The 13,940-nt window shown below is 41.5% G+C and overlaps 1 protein-coding gene across 9 annotated transcripts in view; it reads left to right on the top strand.

Moving 5' to 3' along the window:
• Positions 1-13,940, top strand: part of LOC143285550 (uncharacterized) — a 126,677-nt gene that overhangs the window by 23,442 nt on the left and 89,295 nt on the right. For 7 of the 9 annotated variants that reach the window (XR_013055695.1, XM_076592924.1, XM_076592923.1 and 4 more), the window contains exon 2: positions 2,239-3,165. Coding sequence is in view for 4 of the 9 variants with exons in the window: in XM_076592924.1 (XP_076449039.1) it covers positions 3,121-3,165 (45 nt within the window). In the remaining 5 variants the exon portion in view is untranslated. Of the gene's footprint in view, positions 1-2,238; positions 3,166-5,367; positions 5,463-13,940 lie in introns of those variants that run through there. The other 2 variants (XM_076592926.1, XM_076592925.1) reach the window with 2 other exon arrangements.

Below are 13,940 nucleotides of genomic sequence, written 5' to 3'. Positions count from 1 at the left end.
TATTGGGGACATACTTTCTTTTGTCGTGCTTGCGTGAGGTGGTGTACAATGCAGGCAACCTACAACTCACCAGTGACACCCCCTCCTCCTCCTCTTCCCCGCTCCCTCCTCCAACTTTAGGTCTTTCTTTTGGATATGGAATGTATAAGTGTGCTATGATTATTGATCGATTACTGTTATGAAATGCCACTTGACGCATAGTCATTACATTACAAATCTTTTATTACTATCCTGAAGAGGGTCAAAAGATGTAGATATATGTACATAATGTGTGTGCGTGTGTGTTACTGTTAGCGACTTAGAGCAGCGAAATATGAATAATACACTAAATATAGACCCGTCACATTCTTTCAAGGTTAAAATATCAACTCTTGTCTAACCTAGCTGTTCAATGTTGCATGAGAACAGCCGGAAACCTTTGATTAAATCGTTTACGGCAACGGAGAAAAAAAGAGAGAAAGAAAGTAAACACGTTACGTTGCATTGAGAAGTCAGAAATAGTGTTTGCATCGACTGAGGTCGAGGGCTGTAACTATCGTTGTTGTATTACACAGTATGGGGATCTGCGTCATCAAGATATGAAATGAAGTTAATTAAAACGAAACATGAAATTGGAAGGACGGTGGCTTTGAGAGGCCTGGGCTGTGAGCCAGCAGCAGTAACCGTGGAGGCGTGGGTTACGTTGTAATCGGGTTCACTTTTAGTGTCAGTCTGGTAGCCCATTACACACTGATGTTGATTGGGATGGCTGTCGTGGCCGTGTGTCGTGTTTTCAGAGGAAGGTGTATGACCAGGGCGTGTTTGTCTAAGTGTGCAAGCACGTGTCTTGTGTGTGTGTGTGTGTGTGTGTGGTTTGCCCACAAGATAACTTTGTGTATTTGTCATCACAATTATTTTGAGTGTGCATATTTCTAAAAGAAATCCTTGAGTAAGTTACACGCGCGCGCGCGCACGCACACACACACACACACACACACACACACACACACACACACACACACACAAACTCTCTCTCTCTCTCTCTCTCTCTCTCTCTCTCTATATATATATATATATATATATATATATATATCCTCTCTCTCTCTCTCTCTCTCTCCTTTTTTTTATTTTTATTTTTTATAGTTAATCCCACACCATCCCTCATTACTGCATCTTAATCCCTCCCTCGTCTGGCATGGTTATTATTCATATACGTGTGTAGAAAAGAGCAGACGATGCCGTGGTTTAGTCGAGGGAGGAACCGTCGAGTTGTGCATGAGATTGGTATGGTATGGGTATCCACCCTGATGCAACCATCGACTTGTGCATGAGATTGGTATGGATATCCATTCCACCCTGATGCCAGTCAGCCGATCAATGGCGGCGTGCTGCCCTCGTGATGTCACGTGTGCCGTGACCCGTGTGCCGTGACCCCACCCCAACCAAACCTCCTCCCTCCCCCCTAGACCCAACCATGCAGTCGTAGTATCAGCTCTGGACCAGTAAACGTCAGAATACAACTGCTGGAAACTCCACTACCATCACTGTAACACTGTACTACACGGGACTACACTCCAGCCCGCCCCACCCTGTATATCTGTCTATCCCCTCCACGAACACTCTTGTTGTTCTAGCGTCCCCACGTGAGGGGTAAAGAGGGAGGAGGGGGCTGGGGGGGGGTAAAAAAAAAAGGGGGGGGGGGAATTGGAGGTTGAGGTAAAGCTGTAATATATACTGAATCGCTTGACATTCAGAGGTCTCCAGGCGGAGAGCAGTGTTGTGACATGACTGCCACAGGGGTCAGACTGGACTCTTACATACAACACGACAGATTTTGCGAATTTTGGGTACATAGAATGATATACATGAGCTTCCTGCTGCTTATCTCTGACGGTCGGTCTGTCGGTCGGTCTGCCGGTCTCTCTCTCTCTCTCTCTCTCTCTCTCTCTCTCTCTCTCTTTCTCTCTCTCTCCCTCTCTCCCTCTCTCTCTCTCCCTCTCTCTCTCTCTCTCCCTCTCTCTCTCTCTCTCTCTTTCACACACACACACACACACACACACACACACACACACACACACACACACACACACACACACACTCGCGCTCGCGCGCGTTAGTGGTGAGTGAGGGAAGGGGAGGAGAAGGGATGGGGGATGAATGAGAGAGAGGAGGGGGGGGAGAGGACCAGGGGAAGGGAGGGTGAAAAAAGTGAAAGGGCAAGTGAGTTGATCCCTGTATTTGCTCTGTGTGTCGTTTCAGCCACAACTGAACCATGCCCTGAGAGAAGAAGGAAAAAAACCCAAAAAACTGACTGACCACCAAACCAGTCCAGCCCTGAAAACTGATCCCGGTAGCTGCAGTGTGTACAACTGGAGAAAAAATCATGGATGCTTGAGAGAGCGGTCGCCCAGTATGAAACTACCTTGGCAACGGCGTGTGCTGCTGTTGCCTGTGCTGCTGTTGTTGCTGGTGTGTCAAAGAAAAACCACGTCATCTCCTTCCTCCTTCTTCTGGTCGCCTCTGTCGTCGTCGTCGTCGGGTTGTTGTCGTGTCAGCGAATGAGGATCATGTCGCGGGAGCCGGCTCCAGACCCTGGTGATTTTGGTGTGAAACTGTGAACTTGTGTTGCTTAGTTGTGGAGAAACGTTACCACGAAACGGTTAGAGAGAGAGAGAGAGAGAAAGACGGACAGACTGAGGGAGAGAAACTCCGATCAGGATTAACCCTGTGCCCCCCCACCCCTCCCCACCCCCAACCCCTTTTGATTTGCCCCCTCCCCCCACGACCTGATCATAATCTGACTGGCATTGGCAAGGCAGTGAGACCCAAGCGTGGTTGTCTCATGTGTGTGTGTGATTTTTATATTATTTTTTGATATTTTATATATTATATGTATTTGGTTCTTTTTGGTAGTGTTTTCTTCTTTCACTGGGTTTCCACCGCTCCCTAAGCCTGCAGAGACGTGTTAGATGTGTGTTTGTGGTGTGTCGTGTGTGCGGCCCGGCATTCTGCTACAGTACTACTACTACTACTACTACTACTGCTGCTGCTACTTCTACAACAACTACTACTGTGGCTGCTAGTGGTGTGCCTCGGTCGGTGTGTGTATGTGTCGTCGTCAGTGCGCGCTACACACTATCCATGTCATCTTGGAGGGTTGGATCTACTTTCCGTCGTCAGCAGCGGGTGTGTATACAGTGTGTCAGTCGTGATAACTTATTTCCTTTGTCCTGTCTTGTCTTTGTCATTGTGTTGTTTCTTTGTACGTGTGTTGAGAGTTGGTGTGTGTTTCTTATTAATCTTGGTCATTCATGGTGTGTGTATGTGCATGCATATGTGTGTGTCTTTGTGTGTCTTGCATGCATGTACATGTGCATTGCTTTCTTGTGTGGGTGTGTGGTTTTTGTTATGTCCCATGACTTAATGTGTGTCAAGTGTTTCATCATGGTTTCATTTTTATGGTGTGTGTGTGTGTGTCATCATGTGGTATGTGTGTTTCATGTGCGTTGCATTCTTCTGTGTCAGTGTTTGGTCTTTGTGTGAAAATATGTGTCAGATGTTTCATCATGGTTCTTAGATCCCATCTTCATAATGTGTGTGTGTGTGTGTGTGTGTCACTGAGTTGTGTATGTGTGTGTCATTATGTGTGTGTGTGTGTGTGTCACTGAGTTGTGTATGTGTGTGTGTCATTATGTGTGTGTGTGTGTGTGTCACTGAGTTGTGTATGTGTGTGTGTGTGTGTCATTATGTGTGTGTGTGTCACTGAGTTGTGTATGTGTGTGTGTGTCATTATGTGTGTGTGTGTGTTGCACTTGCGCAAATGTGCGTTGCATTCTTCTGTCTCTCATTTACCTGAATGTTTATCTGTTATCATCACCTTACTTCTATCTTACTCTATTATCATATAATACATGAACTTATGAAGTAGGTGTGGCATGGCATATTCTCTCTCTCTCTCTCTCTCTCTCTCTCTCTCTCTCTCTCTCTCTCTCTAGCTCTGCTCTGTCTCTCCCCCAATTGCTATTCTTTCTCAGTCCCTCTGAAAGTGTTTTAAAAGTGTACACATTCACATGAATTTCATACAAAACATGTGTATCCACACACACACACACACACACACACACACACACACACACACACACGCAAAGCATCTGTATCACATGCTTTTTTTTCTGTGAATACTTTAGCCAAAGTGTATGGTGTGTATGCAGCCAAAGGGGGAGAAAAAAATCCATAAGATTAAGAATATGATATCATAATTTATTACCTCCAACTGTCCAAGAAATTGAGAGTGGTTAACTCATGAAGTCTCTAAAGCAAAATGTTAAAGATAACATACAAAATTTCAATGTAAAATCACACAGTCAGTGTGAAGCTAAACAGAAATATCACCTTTTCACAGTTTGAAACAGTGACAGTGCACAACACATTAAGTTATTTTAACTTCTTTTTTTTTTCTGAGAGTTGGACATTTGTTTATAGCCATACTGTGGACATCTTGTCAGTTGCATGACATTTTTCACTCTCTTTGAAATCAAAATTAAAAATGACAACCAACCAGTGGGTGAGCACTTTTCAGATCCTGAACTACACACCTGAGCAGTGTCCAGGAAAATATTGTCACAGTTGATTGTGCTGAAGGCATTACAAGCAACATGCATCATCATTGCACCCTTGTGTATACCTTGTAAAATTGTAAAACTCCAACACTGTAATGGCCATGCATAAGAAGAAAGTAACAATAGCTGGCAGTAATTATTCAAGAGGACAGGTAAGTAATTAAGGAAAAAGAAAGTGTTTGTTTAAAGTGTTATTGATTTGACCCACACTGTTTTGAAAATGTTTCTTTATTAACTGGAAATTAACAAACAATGAGGCTAGGAGATGAAATGATTAACAAATAGTAGAGTGGTAACTGTCTCCATTGACAAGGTACACAACTTAAAGTCAGTGCTGCTTACGCTACCTATTCAGCTAGCACACAGGTAAATAAAAGGTACATGGAACAAACCCAGACACTTCCTCAATATTATTTTTCTCTTTTCTTGTTCATGTTTTATGGTTCAAGCTATATATTGGGGGGAGGGTGACCTGTTTTGGGGTTTGGTTTTTTGTGTGTTTTTTTTTTATGTTTTAAAGGATATTAAGGATACAAACAAAGAATGGGGTAAAACAAAGTTAGTAACATGAATATAGATCTATCCATGAAGATCCGTCATTGGTAGAATCCTGTTTCAGTGCAGGGCCATGGGTTAATATGCGTCTTGACTTGACTCATATTGAGTGTGCGTCTGTGTGCCAGTTATGTTTGACTGTGAGAATCTTCCCTAGAACCTGTGTATGATATGGTATGCAACAGCAGCACTTGTGTCACTTTGTGTAATGTATGTGGTGTGCGGAAATAAGAACAGTGATGTTCCCAACATGGGATTGTCATACATGTCATTGCTTTCTTTTGTGGCTGGTAGCAGGGTGGAATGCAGGTAGGGAGAGGTAACCTCACTGTACTCTGCTTTACTCCCAGGCACATGTGGTGTGTGTGTGTGTGGACAGATGAGCTTGTGTGTGTGTGTGTGTGTGCGCGCGTGCCTGTAGGCAGATGTGTGTGTCTGCCTGTAGGCAGATAGATATGTGTGTGTGTGTGTGTTATCTGTGTGCCTGTGCATGCCTGACTCATGGTGATGGATGATAAAACTGAAAGGAATGGACTGCCCTCTGACACCCTTGTTTGCTCTCCCTCTATGTTTCTAGTGTTTCTTTGTCTCGTCTCTCTCTCTGTCTCTCACTGTCGGTATCACAGGCTGTCTGTCTGCCACTCTTTCTTGATCATGAGTTATGCGAATGTTAAGTGTGTTTGTTACTCTGTGTGTGTGTGTGTGTGTGTGCGTGTGTGTGTGTGTGTGTGTAGAGAGAGAGAGAGAGAGTCTGATGCAATACCACAAGATGTTAAGTTAAGTATGCTTGTACTGTGTTAGCTCTTGAGAGTTACACACATACAGATAAAAAAAAAATTTAAAATTGTGGTTCTCCAGGTCCAGTAAATGGGATACTGATTTATGTCTGCTTTAGAGTTTAATTCTTGCCGTTTTCTACCATTGTCAACTATTCTCTTTTGAACAGAAAGACACATTGAAGTTTACATGTTATTACTATTTATAATAAATAAGCATAGCATGTCATGTTATTGTTCACCATGCACAATTTGCCCCAAATTTCAATGGGAGGAAAGGTGGGGGAAGGTGTTTTAGGAATACAGTGCATCCTCACAAGAGAGAGAGAGAGAGAGTATAATTATAAATAAATGTTTGTGTTTCCAGCTTTCTAAACAGTGCTGAAATAAACACGGGCATTTAAAAAGAAACTCAAAAAACGATAAATTGCCTTTTATTATGATTTTAATTTTCTTTTATTTTTATTTTTATTTTTATTTAGACTATCAGTCTTTAATCTTTCATCCGTCTCTTGCAAATATATCCGTGTTGACGAGGACTAGAGTAGCGGGTGAGGCCGCCATTGATTTCTTCATCGTGTCGAGCTACAGCTCTGCACAGACAGCACAAAGGGGCTGCCAGGGTGATCAGGAACTGCCCGGGAGTGAAGGGCAGGGGTGGGGGTCACATTACACATTTATCAATTACACCGCCACCGCCGCCATGTTGACCTAGAAAACGGCCACACGAAGCAAAAGCCTTGTGCGTCGTTGTATCGTGTTGCTTCGATGGCGATGGCGCAGCTTTGTGAATCGTTCGTACCGCTTGCGTTTAAAATAATGCCGCGAAAGTTTCCTTCTTCGTACATGTCGTACTGAAAACAAAGAGAGAAAAAAGTAATATAACATTCAGCGGTGTTTTTTTGTGTTTTTTTAGTCGATTAATTATTCTAAAATATGCATTCAGTAACAAAGATCTTTTGGGGGTTTGGAAGAGAGGAGCTCTAGACGATGCCTTTTTTTTTTTTTTTTTTTTCGTTTTTTCCCCAGCCTTCACCGCGGAACCTCTTTTATCTCTTCTTTTTTCGGCACCATTCCAATGTGGCAGCAGTTGGTTTAATCTCTGGTGTGTGTTAAATGTTTAAAACATTTATTCAACCAGTCAGTAACTGAAAAGTATTATTAACATAATTATGGTGATATGAAACAGAACCAAGCAAAATGTGTGATTATGCTTGCATATACATGTACATATGCTCTCATATTCATGCATATGCCTATGCAAGTGTGCACGTACACACACACACACACACACACACACACACACACACACACACACACACACACACACACACACACACCCTCCCTCCACACACACAATGCGTACACCAACGCATGCACATGTGCATACACACAAGCATGCATGCACACACACACATAGTGACATACACACGAAAAAATTCTAAGAGTGGGTCTTGTGGACAGTTAAATCAACACCTGTGTTGACTATGAATGGATGGTTGTTGTTAGCTGATTTTGTTCATGTATCCCATGCAGTGTTTAGTTATGTACAGTGGTTCAGTTTCATGAGGGGACATGGTTTTCCTGATTATACCTTGTAACGACTAGCTGTTGTACTGGTAATGCAGATCTAAATCATAGTAAATGTGACAAACATGTGTTTATTTCAAAAACCATGGTTTGTGTCAAAACACAGTCTGTGTATATGTAACTTACTTCTTATGGGATAAGTCAGTGTCTTTCTTTGAGTACCCCCCACCCCTAGTATTTCACATATTGTGTCTGGCTTCAATGGTGACGTGTCTTGGTCAGTTGGTCATATCATTGATGTGGAAGCCTTGCTGTGCATAGCCCTGGACACAGTGGATATCACTTCACTGCCCCTATGGCCATAAAAGACTATGGGACCTTTAATCTTTTCCTTCCTTATCAGACGTCATCAGCGTACATGTATATAAAACTGCAGCCGTTATAATCTTCTTTCAAAAGTTTTGTTTAACAAAAAAACCGAAACAATAATACTAATGAAAAAAACAGTTTACTTCAAAATATGGGTTAGTTTGGGACTGTATACATTTCAGCTGTAATTGAAAACATTCCACAATGTTTCTGTAAAGTACTCTTCCGCTCTTGACAAATTTTTTTAATCTAAACAGCGCTGGTGTTCAGAATTTAAGCAGAAATGCATTGGGTGGTAAGCAGAATGTAGTTTATAAACAACAAGATGCGGCAGGAAGTTTCTCTCCCATGCACACGCACACAGGAACACCAAATACATTTGCTCATACATACGCCGTGCAGGCAAAAACATTCATTCAGACATGTGGGATTACATGTATAACACATGTTCATGTACACACACACACACACACACACACACACACACACACGTGTGTGTACTAATGTTGAGAAGAAGGGGGAAGGTGGGGAGAGGGGGCATGCAGCAACTTTTTTTTTCTTCTTTTTTTTTCTTACTGGCAACGCATACTTTAATATTTTCAGGAATAAGTAAGTAAATAGATTAATAAATAGATAAGTAGATAAATTTTATCAATAATTAAATACATAAATACATTTTTTTTAGAAATTGATAAATGACTAAGTGAACAAATAAATGAATATATAAATATAAATGACAAACTAATTAATTAAATAATAGATCAAAGAAGATAGACAATCTCACTCAGTGAGTAGAGATGATAAATTTAAGGCATGCAGCAACCACAACCACAAAAGTTCAGTTTCACACAACGATAATGCAGAAATATGTGGCTGTGCTAAACGAGGGATAGAATCAAGAATAAAAAAAAACAACAACTTAATTTGTCTACCCCTCCGCCCCTGCCCCTCACAACCCCAAACACCACTTCTTCTACACAGTAAATGACTGCCTCCATTCAGTGTGTTTCCACTGGACCAGTACAAGCAAGGAAACCTTCCTCGTGCAGGCACCCCCACCACCAAGCAACAGGTATTTAGTGGTGAGACTTGCTGTGCATGCCTGATTAATTCAACAAGAAAGCCATGGTCATGCAGGCTGTGGGTCCACATTAGAGGTGACCAAGGCAGTGGTATTTTCTAAAGGTGTAGTGTGGTCAGGCAGTGGTGTAAAGGTGTAGTGGTCAGGGTTGAATTATGTCATGTGGGTAGAGAGGCCCCCAACCTGTTCTGCAACTTGCCCCATTGTTTGCCCTGCCCTGCTACAGTACTGGTAATGTAGAGCTGAGCCTCCAAAGGAGCTAGCCTGGATAGATCAAGGACTTGACACATTGCAATTGTAGTGTGTGTGTGTGTGTGTGTAAGAGAGAGAGTGTGTGTAAAGTGTATGTATGTGTGTCTTTGTGGCCATTGACTCTGTGTGTGTGTGTGTGTGTGTACACCAAGAAGTTAAAGATACATTATGTTCACAAAAAGCAATATCAGTACAACAGTGTTAAAAATAAAGCAGTGCCAAACATACCTAAAAGTAAAACGCAAGGGCACGCACACACAATTTTGATTGATAAGTTTGGAGCACTATTTGATACCCAGGCGTTCACACACACACACACACACACACACGCACGCACATGCACACACAGAGTATAATTAGAAATATTCCCCCTACCCTTAATATCTATGTCTATGTCATGCATCATGTAAGAATTAAAACTTGCAAAATTATGTTAACTCATGATCTGTTATAAATGATGTTTGCTTCAATTTGTATTTAATTTCCTTTTGAGTCGAAGTACTGTACATACATCTGTAATGTTTTGCATCAAGTTGTAGACATTACACTATATATACTTCTCCCTTTATTGCAGATGTCTGAAAGGAAACATCTGTTTTCATGCAGCAATTGGCCTCAGGTGGCACAGAATCATAGTATGTTCTGTTCTTGTTATTTCTTGTTATATTTCAACAGAGGAAAAAAAGACTGTTCAATTGTGTAACAAGCATTCAAAACCAGTTCATGAATAACTTGAGGCTTTGGCATACACTGATAGAGAACAAAAATCTTGGCATCACTGCACAAGTTGTACATGTGCAAAACCAGTTAGGAAATCAGAGCCATTTTCTCCAACCCTATCGTTCCAGATGCATGCAAGGATTCAGTTGGAACCATGCCTGGATAAACTGCAATAATGCATTTTGCTGATGTGAGTGCCAACTTCTCTCCAATAATGACCAAATAATGAAGAGAGAATATTACAGGCACGTATTGAAAGTGTCGATAGAAGTGGGTGCCATCATATGATTTTGGCGAATTGTATTAATTTTTTAGTTTGATTGAGAAAGGATCATTCTGTCTGAGTTGACTGAATCGTTTTGATGTATTCTGGTTTGAATACATGATATGATGATACAGAGGCATTTGTCCACAAAATCATGGAGTTTGAAATCTCACTTATTTTTAAAAGAAAAAGAAAAAAAATCCTCACTGACTTTATATCTCCCAATTGTTTGTTTATAATTGAACTATAATACTGTTGGTGTAAATTTATCACATTTAAATCTCCATTTATCTCACTTAGGTTATCTCACTATCTTGTGTAAATATAGTTATATACCATGTTAATTATTATACTCTCTCACTCTCATCCCAAAACCCTGTGTTTCTTGTTTTCATGTAAATGAATACTATAGACAAGTGCTCTCTCTCTCTCTCTCTCTCTCTCTCTCTCTCTCTCTCTCTCTCTCTCTCTCTCTCTCTCTCTCTCTCTCTCTCACACACACACACACACACACACACACACACACACACACACACACACAGGCTTTCACCCAATTCTGTGTGTGTGTGTGTGTGAATATGATATGAGGATGATTCATTCCGTTGCCCTTCATTGCTGTAGATAAAGTATCATGATTACTGAATTGGGTGGTGGGTGGGGTGGCAGGGAGCTTAATAACCTGAAGCAACCTTGGTAGATATAGTGATGACCACCTACCAGTTTGACATTATTTCCACCATAATATTATATCACAGTTGAATGAATGTAGAACACCCCATGCCATTACATTGTTCTGGTTGTGTAATTCTTGTCCACAGTTTGTGTGCTTGTGTGTGTGTGTGGTTATGTGTGAGCGTGTGTCTGTGTGTCTGCCTTTTTTGTGAAGTGCCTAGAGTCCTAATTTTAAGAACATTGTAGTTGTTTGTTGCTTTTTTTTTCATTTAAATTCACATTACAACATATTATTGTTATTATGTTGTCTGTTCATATGCTATGACTCATCAGTCATCTCATTATCCTTCGCATTTAGTAAACTCCATGGTCCATTACTAGGTTGCAAATTACTAACCACAGAACAATATCACTCTGAATATGAACTGTACTTTGGCAGCAAACATTTTTTTTTTTTTTCTGATTAGGGTCATTAGTTTTGCTCATCTTTTCTTTTTCTTCTTATTCTCTTTGCTTGAAATTGATTGTTGTTTTGTTTTGGTGCAAAAGATGTTGGAATATTAATTTTCTATATGATACAACAGAGAGTAGAGAGCTTCTGTCTTAAATGAAAGACATTTCTTAATAACCCTTAGCTTTTTAATGTAAAGGGCTGTGGTTTAGTAGGGGGAGGAGAAACAAGCATGCACTCGCATGCGTGTACACACACACACACACACACACACACACACACACACACACACACACACACACATGCATATATGCACACATGTACACACAGAATGTGCATTGTATGTGTATGTATATTATATGTATGTATATACACAGTGCATCACACACACTCATATAATAGAGTACACACACACACACACACACACACACACACACACACACACACACACACACACACACACAGAGCAACACCAGTTTCATTGTTTATTATTTTCCCTGTTGTTGTTGTTGGTTTGGGGGTTTTTTGGTGGTTTTTTGTTGTTGTTGTTTTTGTTTTTTTCCGAAGCGTCAGCCTTGAATGAGTTCCTATGTCGTACACATGGTGCATACTTTCATCAATAGTGTTTCTAAGACACAAGTTAAGGCAGGAAGCTGAGAAAGAGCCCTCAAATCAATGGCTATGTCACTGTGGCTCGGATTAGTTTTATATTGGGAACCTTCCTTCCGACGCAGTTTTCTCTGGAGCTGCGATTCAGAGAGAGTGAGTTAGCTTTCCCTGTGCGCTCGGAAAATCGGAGAGAGAGAGACTAGGAGAGTGGGGGGGGGGGGGGAGATATAAAAAAAAAAAAAAAATCCCAGCGGGGAAAGAGTGTTATTGATTTTTTGGTGGGCGGGAAAGTTAGGTCGGGGCGAGAGGAGAGAGAGGGAGAGTGGGTGAATATAATATAGCACAGAGGATTGGGAGATGGGGGTGGCGGGAAAAAGGTTGGGAAGTGTGAGAGAGGGGAGGGGAGGTGGGTGGGGGTTCTGGCAGTGCCAAGCTCGAGCTAACGAGAGCTAAAATTAGCTTTCGATTCTGCCGCTGTGCTGGTTCCTCTGCTTGTGTGTGTGTGTGTGTGTGTGCGCGCGCGCTACACATCTGACAGAGAGGGAGAGACAGAAGGGTGGTGGGATGGGGAAGTAGTGGGAGAGTGGGGTAGGGGTGGTGGACGGGTGGAGAGGGTTGAAGGCAGAGCTCAGATGTTATTGACGCAATAACGTTTGCTCAGAACGAACTGTAATTTACCTGTACACTAGAACTGTCTGTCTGTCTGTCTGTCTCTCTCTCTCTCTCTCTCTCTCTCTCTCTCGCTCGCTCGCTCGCTCGCTCGCGCGCGCATCTCCCAAGGGTTCCAAGATGCGTCAGTTGAAGTGCTGCAAAAAAGAAAAAAAAGAAAAAGAAAACAAAAAAGGTAGAATTTTAATTTATGACGTATGGTTTAGGGTCTTGAGGGCCAGTGCCAAGACATACCAGTAGACAGATGCTAGAGTTATCTGGGATGGTGTGTGTGTGTGTGTGTGTGTAGAGCTGTTGAGGTACATGTTCGTGGCTTCTGTGCCTCCACTCCCCTGCCTTCCACAAATCTCTTTGCCTGTCTTGCAGTCAGGGGAGAGTCTATATAGTGCCACAAAGTCCAAAAACAGAATGATTCAACATCATATCAGTTTACCTCTTCCACCAGGTCGTGCTGGTTGTAGCTGTTTTGTTTGCTTGTTTGCATTTCTTTCATTTTCTTCTAATTTGTGTGCATGCATGAATATGTTCATTTCATTCCATCATGATGGTGACAATAGCTGTTGTATAACTAAGTGATATGGGTGATGGTAGTTGTTGTTTTAGTATCAGTTACAACTGTCTATAACTATGTGGATTTGATGATAACAAGTACAACAGTGTGGCTTTAGTCATTTGGTTGTCAATACTGATGACATATTTCTTTTCCCCTCCCCACCTCTCTCTCTCTCTCTCTCTCTCTCTCTCTCTCTCTCTCTCTCTCTCTCTCTCTCTCTCTCTCTCTCTCTCTCTCTCTCTCTCTCTCTCTCTCTCTCTCTCATCCATTTGTCAATCTGTGTGTGTGTATGTGTGTATTCTTTATCATATTCCTTCTGCAGGACTTTTTTGTTTTGTTTTTTCTTCTCTCTTTCTCCCCGTTCCATTATGTGTGTGTGTGTTATTGTAACTGATGTAGATTAGCAAGGACATATTGGAAGAATGGGCCTTGCCTAGAATAAAAAAAAAACAACGTTTTGAGTTATGAGTTCTGTGTCTGTTGTTTGTTTTTTTGTTTGTTTGTTTTTTTGTTTTTTGTTTTTGTTTTTTTGTTTTGTTTTTGTTTTGTTGTTGTTTTTGTTTTTTGGGTTTTTTTTTTTTTCCACTTTTCCCCCCGTTTTATTTTGACAGCAATGTTAACTTTGTGATTGAACAAGCCTTGTAAATGTTTGGAATGTGTTAGTATGTGTACAGTTATGTGTATAGTGACTAGTATGTGTGTTTGTGAGAATCTGACAGAAACATGAGAAGGGTGCATAATGTACTCTGGGATACATCACCTCTGTTGCTCTCTCTCACTGCCTCTCTTTCCATCAGCCTCTGCCTTTCTCTCTCTCCCTTCCTCCTTCTCTCTCTCTCT

This window comes from Babylonia areolata, chromosome 9, assembly GCF_041734735.1.
Source record: "Babylonia areolata isolate BAREFJ2019XMU chromosome 9, ASM4173473v1, whole genome shotgun sequence".
NCBI lineage: Eukaryota > Metazoa > Mollusca > Gastropoda > Neogastropoda > Buccinidae > Babylonia > Babylonia areolata.
This window is presented reverse-complemented; position numbering and strand designations above follow the sequence as displayed.